At 44.8% G+C, this 16792-nt stretch overlaps 1 protein-coding gene across 2 annotated transcripts in view; it reads right to left on the bottom strand.

Annotated features, from left to right (window-relative positions):
* The window catches only part of drc4 (dynein regulatory complex subunit 4), a 114212-nt gene extending 97835 nt beyond the window's left edge, over positions 1-16377 (bottom strand). For both annotated transcript variants that reach the window (XM_079825215.1, XM_079825216.1), the window contains exons 1-4: positions 16186-16377; positions 15739-15831; positions 12321-12518; positions 12008-12214 (exon numbers count right to left, since the gene is read on the bottom strand). In XM_079825215.1, coding sequence (XP_079681341.1) covers positions 12008-12214; positions 12321-12518; positions 15739-15831; positions 16186-16188 — 501 coding nt within the window. In that variant the 5' untranslated portion in view covers positions 16189-16377. The remainder of the gene's footprint in view (positions 1-12007; positions 12215-12320; positions 12519-15738; positions 15832-16185) is intronic.
* Positions 16378-16792: the final 415 nt, after the last annotated feature.

Raw genomic sequence — 16792 nt, 5'->3', positions numbered from 1 at the left:
TTGATACCAATCTTTCGTTTGAAAGCCACGTTTCTAGCATCTGTAAAACTGCATTCTACCATCTTAAAAAATATATCTAAATTACGGCACATGCTCTCAATGCAAAATGTTGAACAGTTAGTTCATGCCTTCATGACCTCAAGGCTAGATTATTGTAATGCTCTACTGGGTGGTTGCCCTGCTTGCTTAATAAATAAACTCCAGCTGGTCCAAAACGCAGCAGCTCGAGTTCTTACTAGAACCAGGAAGTATGACCATATTAGCCCAGTTCTGTCAACACTGCACTGGCTGCCTATTAAACATCGCATACATTTTAAAATCTTGCTTATTACTTACAAAGCACTAAATGGTTTAGCTCCCCAATACTTGAGCGAGCTCTTAACATATTATACTCCATCACGTCTACTGCGGTCTCAAAATTCTGGCCAGTTGATAATACCGAGAATATCCAAATCAACTGCAGGCGGTCGATCCTTTTCCTATTTAGCTCCGAAACTCTGGAACAGTCTTCCTAACATTGTTCGGGAAGTAGACACACTCTGTCAGTTTAAATCTAGACTAAAAACACATCTCTTTACTGTGGCATACACATAAAACCCTTTTTCAATGAAATGATTGTTAGGCTGCATTAACTAGGTCAGCCGGAACCGGGAACACTTCCCATAACACCTGATGTACTCGTTACATCATCAGAAGAATGGCATCTACGCTAATGATAGTCTCTCTGTTTTATCCCGAGGTTTACTGCAGTCAGCTGGATCCGGGCCGTATTTGGATGGTGGACCTGAGCCCAGAGAAGACCAACACAGGACCCTGAAGTGTCTGCAGAGACCGTGATTAGACTCCCCCTGCAACTGCCTCATCGACACGGCATCTAAATAAACCCGTCTCCGGCGTGTTGACTCCGTTTGTTTGAATATTACAATTAAATAATACTTAAATCGATATGTCATCCACAATAAACCCGTCTCCAGCGTGTTGCCTCCGATCATTCGAATATTGCACTTTAATAATTATTTAATCAACATCATCCTCAATAAACGTCTCGGTTACGTATGGTAACCCATGTTCCCTGAAGGAGGGAATGGAGACGTACGTCGGACGTACCGACGAATTGGGATCACTTCAGGGAGCCCCTATCAGCTTCGAGATATAGAGAACAGGCCAATGGGCCATTGGCGTGTGAGATTTGCATCTCGCGCTCCGCCCCGCGCCGCGGGTATAAACAGGAAGCGAGAGCGAATGCACGCTGTTTTTCACTGAGGAGCCGAACTTAGTGGCTCAACCTGCAGTGATGGTACAGCAACTGTGGCGACGGGACGTACGTCTCCGTTCCCTCCTTCAGGGAACGTGGGTTACCATACGTAACCGAGACGTTCCCATTCAGTCGGTCACGTTCGACGTAAGTCGGACATACCGACGAATTGGGATCCCTTATGGAAAACGCCATAGTTACTACCACTTCCAGCGCCCAGCGATGAGCCCCTCAGACCCCGATCTGATGCGGGCGGGGAATTCACGCAGGGAGAGTCCAAGCTGCTGTTCCGCAAAAGCCCATTCAGCTGACTGTATTGGATAACGCTGGGAAAGCGTGCCTGTGAAGGCCGCTGCGGAAGCCACGTCATGCCCAGAGGGAGTTACCATGTGGAGAATAAACGTATGGGCTGGCCGTGGGCAGCACAACATACGGAAGTCCCAGGGGTGGCCCCGGCCAATTAGTGGAGGGGGACAACACGTACCTGGGACGGCAGAGGAGACTCTGCCGAGGGAAAGACACGGGCTCGCCGTAGGGAGCCGTACCGTGGAAGAATACACATATGGGACCGCCGTGGGGGTCACTACATATGGAACCCAGCCTAACACAAGTTCGACCAATGCATACGAGTGTTAGACCTGGCGTCGAACGCTCCGCCACGTCCGACTGCCGTGGGTTGCGGAGGACTCAACAGGGTTCGCCGTTCCGGGGAACTCGACTGGAGCAGAATAAGCGCACGCATCCATCTACCATAGGGGAGGGAATGGCGCAGCAAGCCGACACTAGAACAGGCATTTCGGTGTTACTGACTATGGGAAGTGAGCACACAGGAAGATACCGGCTCTACACGGAGGCTATAGAATCTAGCGAACGTGTTAGGTGTCGCCCAGCCCGCAGCTCTACAAATATCTGTCAGCGAGGCGCCACGAGCCAGCGCCCAGGAAGAGCCAACACCCTTAGTGGAGTGGGCTCTTAACCCGAGCGGGCAGGGCACGTCTTGGGACTCATAAGCCAAGACGATGGCATCCACTATCCAGTGGGCCATCCTCTGCTTGGAGACAACCTTTCCCTTCCGCTGTCCTCCGTAACAGACGAAGAGCTGCTCTGAGGTCCTGAAGCTTTGTGTTCTGTCCACGTAAGTCCGGAGAGCACGGACGGGACAGAGAAAAGCTAGGGCTGGGTCTGCCTCCTCCGAAGGCAGCGCTTGCAGGCTCACCACTTGGTCCCGGAAGGGAGTAGTGGGAACCTTGGGCACATATCCAGGCCGGGGTCTCATGATCACATGAGAGTTACCGGGCCCGAATTCCAGGCACGATTCGTCAACCGAAAAAGCCTGCAGGTCCCCTACCCTCTTGATGGAGGCCAACGCAGTCAGGAGTATTGTCTTTAACGACAGAATTTTCAACTCAGCTGACTGCAGAGGCTCAAAGGGTTCTCTCTGTAGTGCAGTTAGCACCAGAGTTAAGTCCCAAGAGGGTATGGAGGGAGGGCGAGGCGGATTTAACCTCCTCGCCCCCCTAAGGAACCTGTCGACCAGATCGTGCTTACCTAGAGATTTTCCATCTACTAGCTCATGATTAGTGGCGATAGCGGCAACATAGACTTTGAGGGTGGAGGGAGACAGCCTTCGCTCCAACCCATCTTCTAGAAAGGCAAGCACAGATCCGATCGAACATCTTCGGGGGTCTTCTCGGCGAGAAGAGCACCAATCGACGAACAGGTTCCACTTCAACGCATAGAGGCGCCTCGTAGAGGGGGCTCTAGCGGAAGTGATGGTGTCAACTACCGCTTGCGGTAGGTCACCTAGAACCTCCGCGTCCCGTCCAGGGACCAGACATGGAGTTTCCAGAGGTCTGGACGCGGGTGCCATAGGGTGCCCCGTCTCTGAGTCAGGAGGTCCTTCCTCAGAGGAATGGGCCAGGGAGGTGCTGTCGCAAGGAGCATTAGTTCCGGGAACCAAGTCCGGTTGGGCCAATATAGAGCGACCAACAGGACTTGCTCCTCGTCCTCCCTGACTTTGCACAGTGTCTGCGCAAGAAGGCTCACTGGGGGAAACGCATACTTGCGTTCTTCCCGGGGCCAGCTGTGGGCCAGGGCATCCGACCCGAGGGTTCCCTCGGTCAAGGAATAAAACCACTGACAGTGGGTCGTCTCTGGGGAGGCAAACAGGTCTACCTGTGCGGCCCCGAAACGTCTCCAGATTAGCTGGACCGCCTGGGGATGGAGTCGCCATTCTCCCGGAAGCACCGGCTGACGTGACAGCTCGTCGGCTGCACGATTGAGCAGGCCCAGAATGTGAATGGCACGAAGCAACCTCAGATGCTTCTGACTCCATAAAGGGAGATGGCGGGCGAGTTGTGACATGCGACGAGAGCGTAGACCACCCTGTTTTTTGACGTACGCAACGGTCGCAGTGTTGTCCGTACGGACCAGAACGTGCTTGCCTCTGAGCGGAACTTTGAAGCGGCTGAGTGCAAGACGAACTGCTAACAACTCGAGGCAATTGATATGCCATTGCAGTTGAGGCCCCGTCCACAGACCCGAAACTGCAAGCCCGTTGTACGTGGCACCCCAACCTGTGGATGAGGCATCCGTGGAGACAACGGAGTGCCTGGACACTTGTTCTAGGGGAACTCCTGCCCGTAGAAACAAAGGGTCCGACCATGGGCCGAAGGTTTGGCGGCATCTCGGAGTCACTTGGACACGGAGGGAACCGTTGTGCCACGCCCATCTCGGGACTCGATCGTGTAGCCAGCGTTGAAGCGGTCTCATATGAAGCAATCCGAGCGGCGTTACTGCGGCTGCGGATGCCATATGCCCCAGGAGCCTCTGAAAATGTTTCAGTGGTACCGCTGTCCTGCCTTTGAACGAATTCAAGCAGTTCAACACTGACTGGACGCGCTCCTCGGTGAGGCGCGCTGTCATGGCGACCGAGTCTATCTCCATACCGAGAAAAGAGATCCTCTGTGTGGGACAGAGTTTGCTCTTCTCCCAGTTGACCCGAAGTCCCAACTGGCTGAGGTGACTGAGCACCTTGTCCCTGTGTTCGCACAACTGCTCTCACGACTGGGCAAGGATCAGCCAGTCGTCGAGGTAGTTGAGAATGCGAACACCATGCTCTCTCATGGGGGCAATGGCCACCTCCGCAACCTTCGTAAAGACGCGGGCGACAGGGACAGGCCGAAGGGCAAGACGCGGTACTGACATGCCCGTCCCTCGAGCGCGAAGCGCAGAAAGGGCCGGTCGAGGGGAATCGAGAATGAAAGTACGCGTCCTTCAGGTCGATCGCTGCAAACCAATCTTGGGGACGGACGCACCTGAAGATGCGCTTCTGCGTTAGCATTCTGAACGGCAGCCTGTGAAGGGACCGGTTCAAGAATCGCAGGTCCAAGACCGGCCATAACCCGCCGCCTTTCTTGGGTACAATGAAGTACGGGCTGTAGAACCCGGACCTCATATCGGCTAGAGGGACCGGCTCCATCACGTCCTTCGCCAGTAGGACTGCGATCTCCGCCCGGAGCACGGGGGCGTTCTCCTTCGCTACTGGGAAGTGAACGCCCCCAAACTTAGGGGGACGCCTGGCGAACTGAATCGCATAGCCGAGTCTGATGGTACGGCCCCGAGACGGGCTGGGAAGCTCTAGCCAGTCTTCCAGACACAGAGCAAGGGGATTAACCACAGACGTACCCGCAGCGGGGCAGCGACGCGGAATGCAGGGATCCGACTCGGACGGCATGGAGCGGCCCGAAGTGGGATCTGAGTGTGCTGTGCAACACTTACCTGCGTCCGCGGAGGGGGCGTGCGAGTGTGGGGAGGCCGCTTGAGTGCGTTCCCACAGCCGGCGCCCCCTGCTGGCGAAGGGAGAGGCGTCTGAGGGTGGCGAGGCATGGGAGCGTCGACCACCGCCAAGCGCGCTCCCAAATGAAGGAGGGGCTGAGCGTGGCAAGGCTTTGTGGCGTTGCGCACGGTCTGCCTCACCTCCTTCCTCAGCGGGGAACAAGAGTGGCGAGGCATAGCGTCGCGCACTGTTGTCCACGCACCCCTGAGAAGAGGGGAATGAGAGTGGCGAGGCTTTGTAGCGTCACACGCTGCCATTCCTGAACTCCCGAGACCCAGAGGTATTGGAACTGCTCTTTTTAAAAAAAAAAAATTATTTGGGTACCACTGGCTGTTTTTAACATCAGTGGCGGAACAGAATTACTAATGGTTTTCCACCCGGCCCTCCTCCGGGGAAGAACAGTTCCAGACCAAATCCGGGTCAATTGTGTTTCTGGACCAGGGTGGACATCGTCTAGCCAAGGGCCAGCGCTGTGCGCAGCTCAACCTCGGCTCAGAACTACCCTCGTGCACTAAGCAGGGCGGAGGTGGCCTGCCAGTGGCACTGCCACCCCACCGATGAGGGTAGTGAGAGAGAGGAAAACTTTATACAGATTATGGCCCTATTGGTGTTCCATATTTTGGCACCAATAGTTCCACAATGCCAAAGCCTTCCAATGCACATCCGAAAAAAGGCAAGGGGCAGGCAAGGCGATTTACGCGTTGCACTATGTCTCAGCCATCCGGGAAAGCATGGCTGTCAAGTATGAATCTGATTCAGCACGAGCGCCCACTATTATGGTGGGAATCTCAGCATCATCTTCATTTTCAACACATAACAGCCCTCTCTCCGATGCAGCGATTGACATCTGTCCTCTGCTAGAGACCCAAATGAAACGCTAGGTCCCCTTTCAAGGACCAGCAATCCCATCTGTAAGCTACCAGCAGACACGTGAGACAGTGGGCGTGGCCATGAGATGGCACACGGCGCGCTGAACACTCAAGCCCTTATGAAAAAGGCAAGACGAACAGCGCGCCGACGTGGCTATGCTCTCATGAGAGAGCATAGACCACCCACGAACACAGTCTCAACATGCTTGCGATGCGATAGAGGAGTGAGGGGCCCACAGAGATGTACGCGGCGGGGAAGCCTCACTGTAATCCTCAGGTCACCCAGGCTTATCAGCCAAAATAGTCCCCCCTCTGCTGCACCAGAAAAGAGACTAGATCGGGGTATAAGCGAAGGGACTCAACCCCGTTTGAGGCATCATAGTCTCGACCGCGCATCGGAGGCGCCGAGTGACGCGCGCAGAGTTGCCGTGGCAACCCGCGCTGTCACCCGGCAGCCAGACGGCACACGGCGCGCTGAACACTCAACCCTCACGCGGAAGGTGAGATGACCAGCGCGTCGACGTGATCCCGTTCCCCTGAGAGAACATGGATCACCCACGAACACAGTCTCAACATGTTTATGCGAGAGGGATCGTGGCCGTCAGGACAGGAAACAACCGCATCCAGAAGCACGAGTGGAATGACGTCTTGAGAAAGACGCAGTGTCACACCCGTGTTGCTCTTTTGTGAGGAAACGCTCTTTAAACAGTGCTGAAGCACCCAGGGGAAGACCGCGGCAACACACAGGTGGTAAGTGCAGTCCTGTGTTTGCGCTCACTGAAACAAATGCCCTCACCAGACCGACAGTTGCTGTGAGAACAGCAGTTTGTTATGCTGATGCAGCGGTGAACATGCGGTCGCGCTGATTGTGCCTTTTCGCCAACACAGAGCGTCCTTTTCGTTCTCTGGAGCATCTCTCTTGCAGATAGGCTCTCTTTCAGGAAAGCAGTCTTGCTTCATCAACGCCGTTCGGCTCCGAAGTGAATGACAGCGTGCATTCGCTCTCGCTTCCTGTTTATACCCGCGGCGCGGGGCGGAGCGCGAGATGCAAATCTCGCACACCAATGGCCCATTGGCCTGTTCTCTATATCTCGAAGCTGATAGGGGCTCCCTGAAGTGATCCCAATTCGTCGGTACGTCCGACGTACATTGAATGTGACCGACTGAATGGGAACCCGTCTCCAGCATGATGCCCCTGGTCCCTCAAATATTCCGATCTATTATGACCTCTGAGCTGTAAAGCTGCCAGAATAATAATAATAATACGCTGTTTGTTAATTGGCCAGAGGAGAACTGGCACCCCGACTGAGCCTGGTTTCTGGATTTTTCTCCATTAGGTCACCTAATGGGGTTTTGGTTTCCTTGCCACTGTTGCCTCTGGCTTGGCGTGCTCAGTTGGGGACACTAAATTTTTCAACTAAACATCGAAATAAATCTAATTAATAAACTAATTTAACCATTTAAACTAAATTACTGATCTAATTATTGATCTAAAGCCCACACTGTCACTGTATGATAATTGAAATGAACTGATGACATCAGCGTTTTTTCCAGAATGGCTATACAGCTGAATAAAATTATGCTGCATTATTTTCCTGTTTAACACTGTAAAGCTGCTTTGAAACAATCTACATTGTTAAAAGCGCTATATAAATAAAGTTGACTTGACTTGACTTAACCTTTGCCAGGTATCGCATTTCTCAAGAGATTACAGCTGTAGTTGTGTTTACAGCTGTACAGATGCAGCTGTGTTTGCCCACTGTAGGGTACAGATTACGATATTATAATCAATACGTTGATTTTTTTTCTAACCTAATTGTGTCCGCGAAGTGAATGTGTTTCCGTCAGTACGACTGTGGCACTTAAATGTTTACATTGTGACTCAACTGGAAACACAGCTGGAAACACACCTGCTCCGGATCGATTGGTTCCTGAAGTGTGTGTTTGTCTCGTCAGATGTGGTGCTACCGTCTCTGGAGGAGCTCCTCAAATTGTCCCACGGACATTTGAAAGTAAGTGCGGAACTGGCCATGATAAAGTTTTAGCTCCTGTACAAGATTAGCATACTCCCCTTCAGACTCTCTGTTCTTTAAGACTGGGTGCACCCAAAACCTTCTTTTCGGTCTTTTAAAGAAAATGAAAAGCTCGTCTCCACTGAATGAGGAAGTGTCCGTGTTTTCTCAGCTGTCGCCGCAAATGTTTTGGAATGTTGGAGCTCTGAAACGTTGCAAACTCGCGTCGCGGCTGATGTGAATGGTTTTGACGCGAACTATTCACACACGAAATATTCGCTTTTTCTGCTTCGCTTTTTTGTTACGCGTCCGGTGTGAAAGGGCCTTTAGTCGATACGATCTGGCTCGACCAAAATTCGGATTGGTCGATTTTTTGCCGCGTTCATTTAATCAGTTTTGCCACGCTGCATTAATTTCATCAAGGTGTGGATCCACTTGTCCGTGCAACACTTCTGTCGCGCTGCACTCCACTTTATTTCTATGGGTGGTAGAGTACTGCACGGGTGCGGGTACCCGACGGGTGACCCACGAATATTGCTGAAACGGGTGAAAAACATCCTAGTGTGTCGGATACGGGTGCGGGTCGGACAAGGGAGAAACACGGGTCTAAACACGGGTTTTAAACAGTCACGTGCAAACGAATATAGGCCTATATATAAACAATATATGCATGTATATTGTAGATGTGTTCCTAAAAATATGCATATACAAAAATATGCCTTGCCTGTATTCCAAGTTGATAAAAATTTCAAATCCATATCAGTTTATCTGTGGCCGCGCGGCGCGCGCGTGCCCTAACAGAAGAATCACAACCGCGCGCGCTCTGCCTGCACTCGTCGAGATGGATCATGAGGAGTTTAAGAAAAGATAGACACAAATGTGGAACTTCATCGCTGAGGAAGCACGCAGATAACTGTGGTAACAAACCAAGCACAAGCAGTTCTATCGAACAGTATTTGTGTAATGTTTCCAGAGTTTGGTCTCTTAATAACACTGTCTTAGTACATTAAGCCACGTTAAGTGTTTTTTTTTTATTATGTTTTTCTATGGTAGGAAAACGTTTAACGTGTAATTATACGCGTTGCGTTCATATTCTGGGCTCATCTGATTTTTTTGTACATAGTATACGTTATTAGTATTATATTTATTTTGGTCTCTTAATAACAGTAGGCTACATTAAGCCACGTTAAGCTCCCGGCAGAAGTTGTCCTTGTGTTAATGGTCGTGTAATAACTTCTGTATGCTGGCAATAAACATTTTTGTAAGTGTGTCTATAATGTGATATGCTAAACTGATTTTATTTCGGGTGCGGGTCGGGTGTCGGTTCTATTTTAAGCGGGTCGGGTGCGGATTTTATTTAGTGCTGCTGTCGGAAAACGGGTCGGATGCGGGTTTAAGCACTGCGGGTACGGGCGGGTGCGGGTTTTTAAAATCGGACCCGTGCAGGACTCTGATGGGTGGCGTCAAAAAAGCTGGCCGAAGCCCATCTTCATGCAAATGAATCCGTTGAACGTGACGCGACTATCCAATAGAAGTAGAGCACATGGTGACTGAGGGAAGTCTCTAACTGGTCCTTTGTTTTTCATTCCCCACTGGCTCAAACGCACGTCCATAGCGGTAAACTTGAGGAACGCCCATCAACAGACACATGAGGGGAAGCGTCACAACACCACGCTTCAGTTGTGCCGCAAAAGTGGATCTGCACTGTCAGTTTTGCCGCGTTCATTTCATCAGGTGGAAAGCACTAATTGCTAATGGGGGCGTTTTCAGAGCATCCCTGTTTCACCGGTAACAGTCTGTCTTCAGAACACCCCCCTTGTTTTCACTTCTTTTGGATTAGCCCAACCCACTGGAGAAGAGAGACAGATTGAAGTAACGTTAGGCTATACTTTGCTGTATATTATTTATTTAATTGTGAGAGAGTTTTTTCTGCTCTTGATCTGGCTTGTTTAATAAATATTCCTTTTTTATTACAGTGGACGTGCCTTTTGTGTTTAAGAGTAAAAGCTTTAAGTCAATAGTCTATTCGTGTCTCAGTCGTGAAAGCTGAGCTAAGCTCCTCTGTTCACAGAGCGGCTGAAATTATAGTGTCTGTCAGTTATTATAATACATATGACAAAAACAATTGTCTAAATTATGTTGCATATTCCTCAAAAGTTCTTGTGATGATATCACTAGTTGACAACATAGTACTATATTTTCGGAAATCATAGGCTATGATATTGCGCAGGTGCACGTGATGCAACGCTGTAAGAGCCGACAGACTCGTGTGTCAGACTAATTTCAGTGCAAAATAATCAGGTCAAAAACGATTTAATATACTGCAAATAGCCTACTAGTTTTTTTATGTTTATTTATAATTAATTTAGGCAGACAACAAGGCTACCAAGTACTGCGCACAGTGTGCTGCTAATTAATTAAAAGTTTTTTTTCCTAACGTCATTTTTAGTTGATTTTTAGTCGAAAATTTCAGGACTTCAGTCGACCAAGATTTTCTTTGGTTGATTACAGCCCTAAAAACCAGAGAAATATATGTCATTAATATCCGTAAAATAAGTAAATTTGGCAATTTTGTTTGAATGAAGTATTGCAGAAATTAGCACACCCTAGATTTCATTCAACAAATGTATAATATTCTAGTACTTAGTATGTCCTCCATAATTTTAAGTATCTGCTCTGATTGCTTCTTGGCATGGAGAGTACAAGTTCATGATAAATTGTCACATCTGTCCTGTTTAACTCTTGGATGCTGACCTCCTTAAATGCCCTGATCTTTAATGGGGAGTGTTGCTCAACTTGTCTCTACAGAATCCCCACAGGTGCTTAAGAGTGTTAAGACTGGGTTAAATACATATCCACAGAAGGGTTTTCACCTTGGGAGAATGCATATGTCATGTTGAAAAAATGCCCAACAACGCAGTGAATAGCATCAATAGGAGGGGGTAGCATCTTCTGCTTCAAGTTTTTTGTATTACATTACACAGTGGTGTGTGAATTCATGACAGCATTGATAAAACAAAACTCTCTCACACCTTCAGCACACATAGATCCCTATATAAGAGCTTTACTATCACTGAACTTCACTGTGGGAACCAGGCACTTTTCACTGTATTCCTCCTTTAGCAAAACCAGAACATTTTAGATGCTGTTAGATAAAAAAATATTGACTTGGTCTCATGAGACCAGAGTATGGATTCCCAGAAGTCTATATTTTGTAAATATGGCTAATAAGGCTAATTGACTTTATTGTGCTTTGGCTACAGTGGGTAGTTCCAGTGTGGACAACAACCATGCATGTCACTTCTGCAGGCTGCATCTTACTCTGTGAGATAAACATTCACTCTTTTCATAGCTTTTGCTGGCTCTTTGACACTCACTTGGAATTTCTCTTACTCTTTGCCTAGCAAAACAAATCACTCATCATTAAATGAAAGCTTACAATGAAGGCCATTGTTTTTTAATTTCTGTAACTTTTGCTATATTTTTACAACTAAAACAATGATTTGGTAATCCTCTTGTACCACTGTCTTCTTTTGTGCTAAGAAATAAGTCTCCTGAGTTCTCTCCCAAGTGGTACAATTGTTGTCAGCATTAAGTCTGAGAATGATTCAGTGGGCTATATAACACTTTTAATGGTCAAGAAATTACTTCTCTTTAAATGTTTTGGTTCAACATACTTACCAGTTGATCAAAAATTGCTTTAAACTTACACCAGAAATTTTTTTTTTAGTTTTATTTAGTAACTTTCAGGAGGGTGTACTCATTTTTGCAACACAGCATTTTATCATTTTGATATGAAAATCATATTTTCCTGAATAATATGAACATGCTTCTTTGGTAATTGGTCAAGCAGACTTCCTGGAACATTATATCTCTAAAGAACTCTAACATGTCTTCTAAGTAAAGAGTAATTGCTGAATTTGTTATATTATTCTGAGGGGGTGTACTCATTTATGCTGTGTACTGTATATCAGTCACCTCATCACCACTGTGTAATTCACACCCTAATTATATATTATAATCATGCACATACCAGATGAATGCTCTTGAGCACATTCTCACTGGACAGCTCTTGCTCTTTTAGGTAAACTTTCAGGTTGTGCATGTCCTTCTGCAGATGACTCTCGAGAAAAGTGTGCTCCTTTTGCAGCTGTTTGGTGCTGACGACACTTTCAGCCTTCAGCTCAGACAGCATGTTCTGCTGTTCATACAGCAAGTGCTTCACCTTCTGCTTATAAACCTAAACAACAACAGATTCATGTCACACAAAGTATTCATTATGAGCCCACATGCAATTAATTGAGGAGAAAATGACTTGGACATCACCACAGGACTCTTCTTAATACCTTAATTTCCACTTGGTGGCGCTCCTCAGCCTCCTCCAGTTCACGCTCTCTGTTTCTCAGCTCACACTTATTCTCTTCCAGATGTCTTCTGGTGATTTCCCAAAATGTGTGGATTTTGTCCCTCTCTAGCTGGAAATAGTTGCGTTCCTCTCGTTCTCTGTCCAGCTCTTCTCGCAGACGCACAATGTGCTCCTCCAACTACAAAACATTCATGAGTTTTGTTGATTAGAGTTTCAGGTTGATTGGTAAAAATTAAATAAAAAATAATGGCTGCCATCAACAAATTGTGCTTGCATTGTTTCCCCAACCCGCCCTCCCAAAACGCCCCAGCCCCCCCTCTCAGGTGTCTCTCAGTTTGCTACTCGCAAAGCGCAGCAACAACACACTTAAGCATGGCCACGCATCTCACAGCACACGAATATTCACACAAAATTATATCAAAATGCCTTGTCTTGTTGAGTATCATTGTAAACATAGTCGGTTAGGTCTTTTAAATGAACGTAAACATGAAATTTGCTAGTCACCGCCAGCATTTATAGTCATTTTCACAAGTTTCATGGCCCACAGAATATCTTGTATGAATATCTAAACATGCAATATATCAAAAGAAAGAACAGACCCACTGTTTTATTCTAGCTTCATACATAATTTTTTCAATCAACACTTGAATGTTGCAAGTTTCATGAAAAAGCAACATTTGAGCATAAAACTGAGAAAATCACGTTTTTGTAAAAGACTAACGTTACGTCCGAACGATGAACAAAACACAGATGTTGTAGATCGAGTTCATCAACAGCCCAAAGCTTCGCAGTCCTATAACTCATCCTGGGTTGACATTTCATTCAATAACATTAGGCAGTTGTGATTTATATGCTGTTTAATGTTGATGATCGCGTTATTTTACAAATGCATCTGCTTACACATGATATCGCACGTTGCTGCTTCTTCGTCTGTGTTTTGATCAGGAGATTCTGTACTTGTCCAGGAAATGCGCAATAGCGCCCCCTACTGTATAACAGTGAAAACATGGAAAGCCGGAAAATATCGTCATTGGCTATATAAATATTGAAATAACAAAAGACAAAAAAAAAATCACTCACTGCTCTTAACTGAATAACTTGCAGTGACATATAATTTTATGCAGACTATGCAGTGATATTTTACATTTGATTACTATTTTTGGACCTGACAATCTAGTTTAGACCTACATGAAAATAACTGTTTATTTAATTTGTATATGTTTGTTCTGCTGTATTTATTTGCGCTTTTGCTCATTATTTTATTATTAGTTCTTATTTTATTACTGACTGTCTTTAACAATAAAAAAAATTGGTAACACTTTACTTGAAGAGGTGTGCATAAGACTGACATGACTCCTTCATAATCATGACATGACACATGTCATGAATATGAAGGAGTTTTTATGCATGTTTACTGTCATTAAGTGTCATTTGCTCAATTATGTCATTTTTAATGCAAAGATGACATTATTTGAGATGTCTTAGTTATGACAACTTGACATAAACCAATACATCATAACCAGTCAGTGTCTTTGTCATGACAACTTGACATTACCTAGACAACATAACCGGTCATAATCATGATATAGCAGATTAATTATCAAACTTAAGAAACGACTTAGCTTTATGGGTTAACATTACATTAAACTGTTATGTGGTTGGTTTTGACATTGGCTCTCATGAGGCCATTATAATGTCATACATTTTTTATGACCTCTTTTGTCAGTGGTACAAATTGAATTTGTCATTAAGTGTCAATACTCTGTCAAATTGTTTTATAACTGTCATGAATATGTTTCTTGACCTAAACTACAGTGGTATAAGTTGAATTTGTCATTAAATTGTCCTTATTTTATAACAGTGTCATGAATATGTTTCTTGACCTAAACTACAGTGGTACAAGTTGAATTTGTCATTAAAATGTCATAAAGTGTTAATACTCTGTCAAATAATTTTATAACAGTGTCATAAATATTCTTCTTGACCTAAACTATGGCGTCATAGAGGAAATCGAGTCATTGAAAACTCACCTCAAAATGATAGAGTGGCACCACTGGTTAGGTGTACGACATTATGATGGTGTCTTAGCTAGACTTATCCATGATGTAAAAATGATAGAGTGGCACCACTGGTTAGGTGTACGCCATTATGATGGTGTCTTAGCTAGACTTATCCATGATGTAAAAAAGCATTTCAAGAAAATATAAATGTGTGGGATGCTGTAATTAACTGTTTTTGCAGTGATATGGCCCAAACGCTGCATGACTTAACCCACCATTGTACTGTTTTCATTTAATTTTGGGTGAATCAGTCTTCAAATGCAATAAAATATAATTTTATCCATTTTAATTATTATTATTATTATTGGATGATTGATTTTATCAAAATCCATGACATTATAATGGCCTCAGTCAACATCAAAACCAACCACATTAAACCCATAAAGCTAAGTAGTTTCTAAAATTTGATAATTAATCTGCTATGTCATGTTTATGACAGATTTATGACCCGTTATGTTGTCTAGGTAATGTCAAGTTGTCATGACAAAGACACTGACAGGTTATGATGTATTGGTTTATGTCAAGTTGTCATAACAAAGACATCTCAAATAATGTCATCTTTGCATTAAAAATGACATAATTGAGCGAATGACACTTAATGACAGTTGTCATAAACATGCATACAAACTCCTTCATATTCAACATGTGTCATGTCATGATTATGAAGGTGTCATGTCAGTCGTATGCACACCCCTTCAAGTAAAGTGTTACCAAAAATTATTTGAGTTAGGATAATAGTTTTTAGAGTCATAACCTTATTTATTAAGGTTACATGGCTCAAAAACAACAAAAACAATACTAGGCCTATTTTATTTTATTTATCAGTTTTTTTGTGGTGGGGCCAGTGAAAATTTTGGCAGGGCAAGTAAAAATGTGAACCCCTGAAAAAATCCTTAGCATTGAGCCCTGAAATATATTTAAAACACACACACACACACACACACACACACACAAAAGCTCCATGTAGTAACTTTAGTGGTAAAAATGTCGAAGAGGAATGGAGGTGACGAACCTAAACAGGCAACAATTAGGTTTTTTTTCTTTTTCTTAAAAGCAACAAAATCCGGAGAAATAACTCAAGCAAAGCCAACCTATTTTGTGTTGTAAATAGTTGTGTTATTTATAAATAAATGTTGTTTATATTTATTTTCCAAATGTATTTATTTATTGTCTATGGCAACACCATGTATCCGTTACACTAGTAGTTTCGGGTGGCTTTTATTGTTGTTATTATTTTCATTAAGGTGAACGGACCGACTAGGACATTATTATTTCCGTTATTATGATTATTATATTTTTTTGCAGACAATATCAACTCTAAATTCAAGAAAATCACACCTGCTCTTTGGACATCTCCTCTGTGGATAAGCCATCCACTACTGTTGGAGTTTTGCCCTTTTGGGACTTGTTGGACGATTTTCTCTTTGGCGGCTGGAATATGAACAGACAAACAGGAACATTTCAACAAAGGTGAGGTCTCTTGTATTGGATATTGTACATTTCTATCGTGCGCAGCACAATACATTTCCACGTTTTTTAAACATATTAAAAAATGGATTGACGTCTCAAAATCAAAATATTGCTGGCTATACATTTCAATTGGCCATTTGCACTAAACACATTTGATCGAACTTTGGCTTCTGTATTAGCCGATGAGCTAGTGTTTCACCCTTTACCAAAAAAAAACAGCAATGGGCTTTATTTATTTATTTCCGTTAAATTTCTTCTGACAATAAATTAACGATTTCATAAATCCAATTTCATTATTATTCAATACTTGCTTACCATTATTTGTGAACGCGTTATCACACCTCATATGAAAACAAAGTGACTTGTTGCTTTACATGCTGCTACTGATCAACAACTGTTTCCTAGCAACATGAGAGCTCGGCTTCGCAAATGTCTTCTTCTTTTGGGGCTGGTTTGGCGTTTTCCGCAGCATAGGCACATACCGCCACCTGCTGTTTCTTCTTCTTCAGTGGTTTTTATTGGCAGTTTGCAAACGAGGTGCATTACCGCCATCTTCTGGACTGAGGTCTGAACTCATTGGGATGTAATTTTATAAGCTGTATGAAAAAAACCCAATCTATTTCGTATTTGCAAGCTGAGTTTCTTTCAGAAATATCATAACATCCTTAATTATAGATTGTGATCCAGGCATACTCAATAGATTTTTTTAATTCAATTCATTTTCCATTGCCCTCTCTTTCTTTCCTTTTTTCAGAATACTTTCTACATGTCAAGAGTACATGTGTTACATTTTCCACTTCTCCACAATGAATGCATAATCCAGTCTGATGTTTTCCTATTAAATTTAAGCAGCTATTTAATCTTGTGTGCCCTTTTCTCAACCTTATCATAGTTTCCTCCTGCCGTCCCAGACTTCTGTACT

This window comes from Gobio gobio (assembly GCF_949357685.1).
Source record: "Gobio gobio genome assembly, chromosome: 9".
Classification (NCBI taxonomy): Eukaryota; Metazoa; Chordata; class Actinopteri; order Cypriniformes; family Gobionidae; genus Gobio; species Gobio gobio.
The sequence above is the reverse complement of the archived record's forward strand: the minus strand, read 5'-3'. Positions and strand labels throughout refer to the sequence as shown.